At 56.9% G+C, this 8,590-nt stretch overlaps 2 protein-coding genes across 5 annotated transcripts; one reads left to right on the forward strand and one right to left on the reverse strand.

The window, feature by feature from the left end:
* Window positions 1-332: 332 nt before the first annotated feature.
* LOC140503694 (cornifelin homolog A-like) lies at window positions 333-4,267 on the forward strand. 4 transcript variants are annotated; one of them, XM_072607876.1, is made up of 5 exons: window positions 333-679; window positions 980-1,682; window positions 2,935-3,127; window positions 3,347-3,483; window positions 4,149-4,267. In XM_072607876.1, the coding sequence occupies exons 2-5, from the start codon at window positions 1,509-1,511 to the stop codon at window positions 4,239-4,241; spliced, it is 597 nt and encodes a 198-aa protein (XP_072463977.1). In that variant the 5' UTR covers window positions 333-679; window positions 980-1,508; the 3' UTR covers window positions 4,242-4,267. The 4 variants fall into 4 exon arrangements, with proteins under 4 accessions (XP_072463977.1, XP_072463976.1, XP_072463978.1 ...); XM_072607875.1 differs by having other exon boundaries at window positions 342-679; window positions 2,935-3,250; window positions 3,347-3,475; XM_072607877.1 differs by lacking the exon at window positions 2,935-3,127 and adding an exon at window positions 3,157-3,250 and having other exon boundaries at window positions 344-679.
* Window positions 4,268-4,574: 307 nt separating this feature from the next.
* On the reverse strand, window positions 4,575-8,141 carry RABAC1 (Rab acceptor 1). Its single transcript, XM_072607878.1, has 6 exons — window positions 7,984-8,141; window positions 7,799-7,881; window positions 6,863-7,078; window positions 6,102-6,199; window positions 4,906-5,007; window positions 4,575-4,820 (listed from the first exon to the last, which is right to left on the reverse strand). The coding sequence occupies exons 2-6, from the start codon at window positions 7,858-7,860 to the stop codon at window positions 4,729-4,731; spliced, it is 570 nt and encodes a 189-aa protein (XP_072463979.1). The 5' UTR covers window positions 7,861-7,881; window positions 7,984-8,141; the 3' UTR covers window positions 4,575-4,728.
* Window positions 8,142-8,590: the final 449 nt, after the last annotated feature.

The raw sequence follows: 8,590 nt of genomic DNA on the forward strand, positions 1-8,590 counted from the left end.
CCACTCCATTGGGCGCCGCCCCCGCCCCTCCCCCTCCCCTCCCTCTCCCCCTCCCTCTTGCTCCCCCCGCAGCGCGAGCCCCATTTCCGCCTCCAATCCGCCCCCCGGGGCCTTCAGCTGCAGAGAACTGGGGGTTGGGGGGGTGAGGATGGAAAAGGAGCTGGGGGGGCACAGAATCTTGGGAGGTGGAGAAAATGAGTGTGTGTGCGTGTGTGTGTGTGTGTGTATGTCTGTGTCTGTGTAGAGAACAGAAAGGGGGGGATGGAATGCCAAGTGTCCAGAAGAGAATGTGTATATTGGGGGGGAAGGATGAGATGGGGAACGTGAGAGGGAGAGAATGCCGACCTGAGGCTAGAACTTGGGGGACGTTAGGAAGAGGGAGAGGAAAGGGGGATAGACTGTGGGGGAAGGATGAAAGGAAAGGGGAAAAGGGAGAGCATTGAGAACACTGTGGGGCCAGAGGAAGGCGAAGAAGAAGAGGTTAAAACAGGGGAACGTAGGAATACAGAACTTGGAATGGTAGGGGGAGGAAAGAGGAAGAGAACGCGAAGGAAGGGGGACTAGAAGTTGGGGAGGAAGAGAACCCAGGGGAAGGGCGATAGGCAGTCGGGGACGAATGGAATGTGGAGGAGGAAGCAAACGCCAGTGGGCGGAATACAGAGGACTCGAGGGAAGCGTGGTGAGGAGAGGGGCCGAGGGGTAGGACAGGCCAGCAAAGAGGGCCGAGGGTCCGCGGGGGCGGGGAGGCTTCGGGGCTGGGGCGTCCCTAGGGAGCTGAGCCTGGGCTCGGGGAGTCCAAGCCGCCGCCACTCTCGCCCCCTCTCCCGGACTCGCCGCAGCCCGCGCGTCCGCTCTCATTTCTTCGCCCATTTTTCTTCCTCTCCTGTCACTTCCACTCGGCTCACCCCCCCACCCCCGCCCCCCGCCTGGCCAGACCGCCGCACTTCCAGACCCGGGCTCTTTTCCCCTCTCGCTGCAGCTCCTGGCCCTCGGGACGCAAGCCTCCCGCCTCTCAGACCCCGGCGTCGGCGCAGTTGCCCCAGCAGCTTTCAAGGGCTCGGACGTCCCTGTGTCCCAGGCATCCTCATTCCCTCATCCTCTCCCGCTTCAGTGACCCAAGCATGCCGAACTCTAGCCTTCCATCCCCGGCTTACGGTCTCCTTGACTCCCCAGACCCCACTGCGCCGGGACCTCTCAGAGATCCTGAAAGCTCAGACCCATCTCCTTCCCTCTCAGATCCCACAGCCCTAACCCCCCAAGAACCCAGGCGTCCTGGACCCCAGTCTCCACCTCACCCCCACCCCCTTAAGGAATCAGGCGTCCTGACATCCCCTCCTCTGGAATCCAAGTGTCACACTCTAGCTCCTGTCTTTCCCTCAAGCTTTAAGTTCTCTCTTTGCACTCACTGGGGTCTTGGGCAAGCCTCAGTTTCTCACTTTAAAGGAGAGTCTGGCTAGCTGGTCTCTAAGGACCGTTAGTGTTCTAATATTCTAAAGTTCTCTAAGTTTATGATTCCATATCCGGAGTCGGGACCCTCGGAGACCCAGACGCGGGGTGTGGCTCCTCATCATCAGTTTTCTCAAAGACCCAGGCGTCGGATCCCTTACCCTTCCTGCCACCTGCTCAAGCCCTCTTCCGAAACTCCGCCCTTGCAGAGAACAAAATCTAAGGGCCCCCTCGTGGTGAGAGCGGGGGCAGCAAGGTGGAGGGCCAAGGGAACTAGAGGCCTTGGGCCCAGCAAAGGCCCAACAGGGACCATCTGAGGCCACCTTGAGATGCCCGGTTTCGTTTCTCAGCCTCTCCCCAAAGCGGCCCTCTCTCTTCTGTCCCCTAGCCCTGGCTCTTCCAGCCCCTCCCCAGGTTTGGTCCCCTTCACTAAGGAGCCCCGGGGGGTGGGGGGGGGGTGGTCATTGACAGGTGAAGCATCAGAGGATCAGCCAATTCCACCCCCTCAGTTTACTGACTTGAAAACTGAGGCCCAGGCAGATGAGACCTTTTGTCCAAGGTCACACAAGGAGTAAGCATCAGACAGGATCTGACCCCAGGTCCTCCACACCTCCTTGTGCCTGAGATGGAGGGGACAAAGGCTGAGAGGCAACTTGAAGGTGGTGGAAAGGTCATGGTGGTTAGAACACCTGGGTTCAGATTTGGTACTCTGCCATGTCTTGCCAGTGTGATCTAAAGAGAGTGACCTCCTCTTTCTGGGACTGTTTCACTTCCTCTCAAAAATGGCAGACGGGAGAGGGAGGAGGAGGGGTTGATACAGTATTTCCAAGCTCCCTTCTAGCTTTAGATGCCATGAGGTCATGAATGGAAAAGTGAGGCAGGGGATAGGGTTGCTCACTAGGGAAAAGAGGCCTGCAGGGCTGGGGTGGGGGCAAAGAAGGGGATTGGAGACAAAGCTTGGGGGAGGGCCTAGGGTGGCAGAAATTGGGTTGGAGACCTGGGTTCAAACCCAGGACTTCATGCCAAACATGCGTTCTGTGACCCTCTCCAGACCTGTTTCTTCATCTATACAAAGGGAACAAGAACACTTGCATTCCCTAGCTCAGAATGGGACTGGCCAGAAAGTACTTCAGGAACCTTGCCATGATAGGGAGATGGGAGGTAATACTTGTATTCTTACTGCGACTGGACTAGAGAAACAGCTGTGCTCTGAAGGGCAGGCCTGCCTGCTGGATCACTTCCCCCAGTTTCATAGGCAGGGTGGGCAGAGGCAGAGGCCCAGTCAGGCTCCTTCTCCTTTCAGTTCGTCTCAGCCTTTCAGACCCAGTGGAATCTCTGGGTGTGTCCCTGCTCGTGTTGGAGAGCGGCTGTCTCTACACAGGATTCTGGTGTACTTGCCCGTACGCTGCCCGTACGCATACCAGGTCAAAGGCCAAGAGGGATGGGGGCAGGGGTCCTCATCCTTCCCTTTCTCTATCCCTGGCCTAGACCACAGCTGACCAGAGGAATTGCCACCAGTGGGACAGCTTTCCCCAGATAATGATGAATTTTTCTGAGATGAGCCTCTTGAGTTCCCTCACCCAGGAGGAGGGCACCTCCAGGAACCTGCCCCCCCTGCACATCCACAGCACTCAAAAGTTTTGTCCATTGGAGCTGTGTCCCTCCCAGGAAACAATGGTGGGTAAGCAGCCACTGCCTGTGTCTTCCCAGACCTCGAATGTCTTCTACAGAGCCCTCTCCCCCAAACTCCAGGCCATCAATGACTGGAACAGAGCCCTGTTTGACTTCAGTTACACTAACTTGTGTGAGCTACGGGTATTTAGGGGGCCAGATGTTCAGGGAGAGGGGAGGGAAGGATAGACTCAAGAGGGGGAGGGAGGCTGATTAAGACTGCCCCCAGGTGTGAATGGGGCCCTGCTCCCCTGCCTGCTGGCCTGTTTTGTGGCTAACACCCAAGGAGAGTGCTGCTGTCTCCCCTACCTGCCAGGGGCCTTGGTGGCTATGAGGACCTCCCTTCGGGCTACTCAAGGTATCCAGGTCAGCCAATCCCTTCCCCCGTGGGCTACTCTGGCCCCTCCCCCATCTGTCCCCATGGAACCCTAGCTTTGGCCATGGAGGACCCCAGCCCCTCCAGCCTTTCCATTTTCCATGGGTCCTTACCCAATTAAGTCCCTAATACAATACCTCATTGTCTTCCCATCTTTATCCTTCATGAGCTACTCAATCCCAGGGGCAAATCTGCATTCTCCATTGGATTTCCATTCAAATTTCCACAGTCCTTTCATGTTCCTCCATGCTGCTCCTGTCCCTATAGGCTTCCCCTCTACATCTCTAGCTACTTTCCTATCTATTCAAATCTCCATCTACTCTCATGGCCTCTTCCATGGCTGTCCAAACTCATCTCCCATAGCACACCCATTCCTACCTCCATCAACATCTCCACAATTCTTATCTGTCCTCTAAGCAGGGGCCCTCTATTACCCATAGCCATCCAGTCTGAATCTCCATTAATATCCTTTGCTCCCATCTACCCTCCATCTCTGCTTCTTAGAGTTCTTCCCTCTGCACCTAAAACCATCTCCCCACAATTCTTCCCTTCTCAATCTCCATCCTCTTTCCCCCCAAGACACGTCCTATCCTGAGGCCCCTCATCATCATTTCTCTCCCACTCCTAAGAAGTCTCCCACCCATTTCCTTTCCAGGGATCCATAGCTGAGGACTGGCTGGTCATGTGTTGCTGTCCAATCTGTGGTCTCTGCCAGATGGCACACCAGCAGGATAACTCCACTACCTGAAATAAAGGCAGTTCCCTATCTCCAAAGCCTCTCCAGCAATTCCCTAAGGCAGTCACAAAGCAGGGATTCTGTTCCAGGTCTGCAACCAAATATGTGCGACCTTGAGCAAGTCCCGGCCTGTTGGGCTACCCATCCTCTCAGGCCCTCTGACCCATCCCCTCTGCTAGCACTCCCACTACTTCAACCCCAGTCCCCTACGAAAGTCTTCCTGGGTCAAGCCTCAATCCCACAAGTCCCAAGGGCTTCGCACCCCTCTGCCATGACAGGACTTGTCAGAAATATGCTACTGACGGGCAAACAATGCAGGGTGCTGGCCAAGATCACACTCCTATGTCAAGGGCTGTACTTTATTCTCAAACTATTTCCCCTCTGCCAGGCTCCCAAACTCTCCATCTGCTCTCCTGGGAGAACCCCAGGTTAGGCACAGGAGGGGGGCCAGAAGTCTTGGTCTCCATGACTCTGCCTCCCTGCTCTGGGTGGGGGGCCTTCACACAGGCTCCATCTGCAGCTCCTCCCCATCGGTGGCTGCCTCCAGCTGGTGGAAGGCTGCATGGGATCCGATGACCACCAAGGTGGCTCCTGGAGCCAGAGGAGGGGGGAACAGGAAGGTCAGAGGCTAGCATCCCATTCTCCTCCCTTCCTCCCCTCCCCAAAACATACTTACCCAAGACCCAGAAGACAGCTGAGCCAGCTCCAGCCAGCCAGAAGAAAGGGAAAGAGATGCCCCCTGCCAAGGCATACTGATGTGCTGGGCTTACCTCTCGGCCTGGTAGAGACAGGGATGGGCCATCTTTCAGGAACTCCCAAGATTCTGCTGGTCCAGACCACCCGAAACACTGCTCACACCGCCCCCCAATCACAGAATGGGCGAGGTGGAACCTTAATCTAGTCCATACACAAAGAGGAATTCCTACCATAACAATCCTTACCTTCTGTGGAAGACATCCAGAGAGGCAGAAGTCCCTTCTCCTACAGTGCTTCCCACCTCCCTTGTGGCAGGCCATCCAGAGGCCCCTAGGGGACTCTTTTCTCCAAGCTTTTCCTTGGATTTTTAAAAATTTATTCCCTGCCTTGTATTTCAAGGCCAAATTCCAGGAACTCCTCACCAACTCCCCTCCCCCAAGGGGAATCTCTTTTCTTCTGGGAGTTTCATCAAGGTCCATTAGCAATAATCCCCCCTGCAGAGAAGTCTTCCCAGACAGCCCAGGGAACAATCTGTCCTTCAAGGACCAGGTCACAGGCATCTCCTTCTAGGTAGCCCCCAAGGCCATTGAGCTCCCTCAGAGATCTGATCTGTCAATGAGAGGGATAGGTTCCCCAGCCTGGGGGGGGGGGGGACTTCGCAGGGGAGCTCCTACTCTGGGGAGGAGGATTGAACAAGAGAACTGTAGAGCCAAAGAGAGCACGGGGTGAGGTAACCCCTCATTTTACAGAAGCCTGGTCACAGGTCAGAGGTAATAAGTGTCTGAAGCAGGATTTGAATTCTGGTCTTCCTGACCCTACATCTAGCATTCCTAGATGGCACGAGGCTGGGCACAAAGACCTCAGTTTTCTTCTCCTGAAGATTCCAGAGGGGAGAGGGGCAGTTCAGAGTTGGCCAGTAATGAGTTCTGGCCTAGAAGGTCCCTAAGGGCCCTTTCAGGCCTCTCCTCATTCCCTGGGTGGGAGGGAAGCTGGATGCTTAGGTGTGGCTATTGGAACACCTGGGACAATGGATCAGGGAGGCCAGCTTTCTGAGCCTTATGGCCCAACTGCCTCCTTTATCCAAGAAGGCCCTGGGGCAGGTTCTGGATAAAGAGACAAGAGATGGGGTTCAAAATCCAATGCCCTCTCCCTGGGGAATGCGGGGGCAAGCCTCACCAAAGAGGACCAGCTTGGACTGCAAGGTGCGAAGGTAGAGGATGTAACAGGCTCCGAAGAAGACAGCCAAGGCCACCAAGAGCATGGGGGACGAGACCCTGTGGGGGCAGTGGGTAGAGACTCAGAGACTGCCTGGAGACAGCACTGGCCTGGTGGAGGGCCAGGGTCACAGGCTGGGACCCTGACCAGAGGGCGGAGTTTACAGCTTACAGAGGAGGCGCCTTGGGGCGGGGCTCCCAGCTAATCGAGCAGACTTCTCAATAAGTTTACGCCCTGGGGGAGGTGGGGGTCTCAACCGAGTTTGCTTCCTGAAGGCAGGTTTGCACCTCTGTGTCACAGGGGCCAGGGGCTTCTCCTTAAGTCTGCGCCACGGGGCGGGCCTATACCCAGTACGTATCTGACAGACCAGTGGTGGCTAGGTCTTGGGGAGGAGCGGGGCTCACACCCAGTATGTATTCTAGGGGCCAGTGGTGGCTAGGTCTTGGGGAGCAGCGGGGCTCACACCCAGTATGTATCCTAGGGGCCAGTTTCGGCCAGTGGCTAGGTCTTGGGGAGGAGCCGGGCTCACACCCAGTATGTATCCTAGGGGCTAGTTTCGGCCCGGTGGCTAGGTCTTGGGGAGGAGCGGGGCTCACACCCAGTATGTATTCTAGGGGCCAGTGGTGGCTAGGTCTTGGGGAGCAGCGGGGCTCACACCCAGTATGTATCTTAGGGACCAGTATCGGCCCGGTGGCTTGGTCTTGGGGAGGAGCGGGGCTCACACGCAGTACAGGATGAGGCCCAGGAAGACGAAGACGTAATTGCTCTGGTAATGCTCGACGTTGCGCACCAGGCGCTGGCACAGCTCGCCCAGGTTTCGAGGCTTCGAGAAGCGCCGCTGGTCCAGGAAAGGGCCCCAGGGTCTGATGGTGGCCCGGCGCTGCTCCAGCCACTCCCGGCCGGCTGAGCCCGCCGGCATCAACTTGGGCAGCAGTGTCCTAGCGCAGACAAGGAAAGTGGCTCGGTAGGGGATAAGGTCCCAAAGTGCAGCAGGAGGTGCGGGACCAGGACACGAGTCCCGAGGCGCACGTCGAGGGGATGAAGGAAGAAGGATGCCCGAAGGGGGCAGAACTGGGACATCAGGATGCCTGAGTCCCGCTGCCAGGAGCTGGGCATGAGGAGTCAAGACAGCTGGGTCTCCGATAGGAGTCGGACACTAGTCAAGGCACTAGGGTTCCCCAGGGAACCACGGGGTACGGCTAGGGATCTGGACACCAGAGAAGGAGGTAGGGCTAGAGAGGACAGTGCCACCACTGGGGCACGGACTGGGGGTCTGAACGCCAGGGTCCCAGAGAGGACTTTGGGAGGTTAGGATATTGGGTGCTGGGACAGCGAGGTGCCTGGGAGGTGAGAATGGGGGTCCAAATTCCTATGTCTTGGGGTGGGGCTGACAGCACTTTCTGGGTCCCAGGGGGTGGGCTGAGCTCTTGTAGGGTTGAGGAAGGAGGTGTGAGACTGGGCATCTGAATTCCTGGGTCCCAGAGCATGGGATGGGGGTCTGGACCGCTGGATAAGGGGGTAAGGATGGGGGTCCGGACTCATGCAGGGTTGGGGGAGGGACGGCACTGGGCGTCTGAATTCTTGGTTCCTGGAGGGCGGGGGTCCGGACCCCTGGGTGCCGGGGCATGGGGGCCCACAGTCCTGGGGTCCCAGCTCACTTGGCACTGAGCCCCGGACTCTCCTCCTCAGTCCCGGGGTTAAAGTCGCTTCCCGCCGCCATCTTCTCCAGCTGCTCCTACGGCTGTGGGGGGAGAGCAGGGAGAGCCTTGTTGCTGCCTCCAGGAGGCACCCCCCCGGGCGCACGCCCCTCCGCATCCTCCCGGCCCGGGCCCCTCTAACTCACCCCCTGCTGCTGCCGCCGCCGCCGCCGCCTCCGGATCTGAAGTGGCTGCGGGACCGTTTGTCGTGGCCAGGAGGCTGCTGGGAGTCGTAGTCCGAGGGCTGTGGAGGGAACTCGGGCTCTTCTGCGCCGGATTCTGGCCTACCAGAAGGAGAGGCGTGGGAGCAAGGCATCATGGGAGTTGTAGTTCGGAGCGGGGGAGGGCTTGGTAGGCGTTCTTTGGGGCTCTCTCTGGTCCTTTGATCCTAACTCTCTAGGACTATAAATTACAGAGAATGTGCCAACTTACATAGGTAGAGGGAGTTTCAGTTAGTGAGAACTGGTGAGGGAAGTTAGGTACAGCTACCAAGTGATTAGGAATTGCAAAAGAGAGTGTAAAGGAGGTATTCATTAGGTTCTAACCAAGTTAGTTGAAATGACAAGGAATTGGAAAGTTGAGTACTGAAGATCTCATTGGCCTCGATTCCTTCTTTGGATCCCTAGATTCCTCCTTCATAAAAATGATTAAAAGAGGAAAATAGAAGACATCTTATTATATTTTGGGACTTTTTTGTAGGTCTTAGATAGCCAAAAATCTTCTGAAGGCTTTGGGTCCAGAAAAGATTCCTCT

Source organism: Notamacropus eugenii, chromosome 5 (genome assembly GCF_028372415.1).
Source record: "Notamacropus eugenii isolate mMacEug1 chromosome 5, mMacEug1.pri_v2, whole genome shotgun sequence".
In the NCBI taxonomy this organism is placed as follows: Eukaryota; Metazoa; Chordata; class Mammalia; order Diprotodontia; family Macropodidae; genus Notamacropus; species Notamacropus eugenii.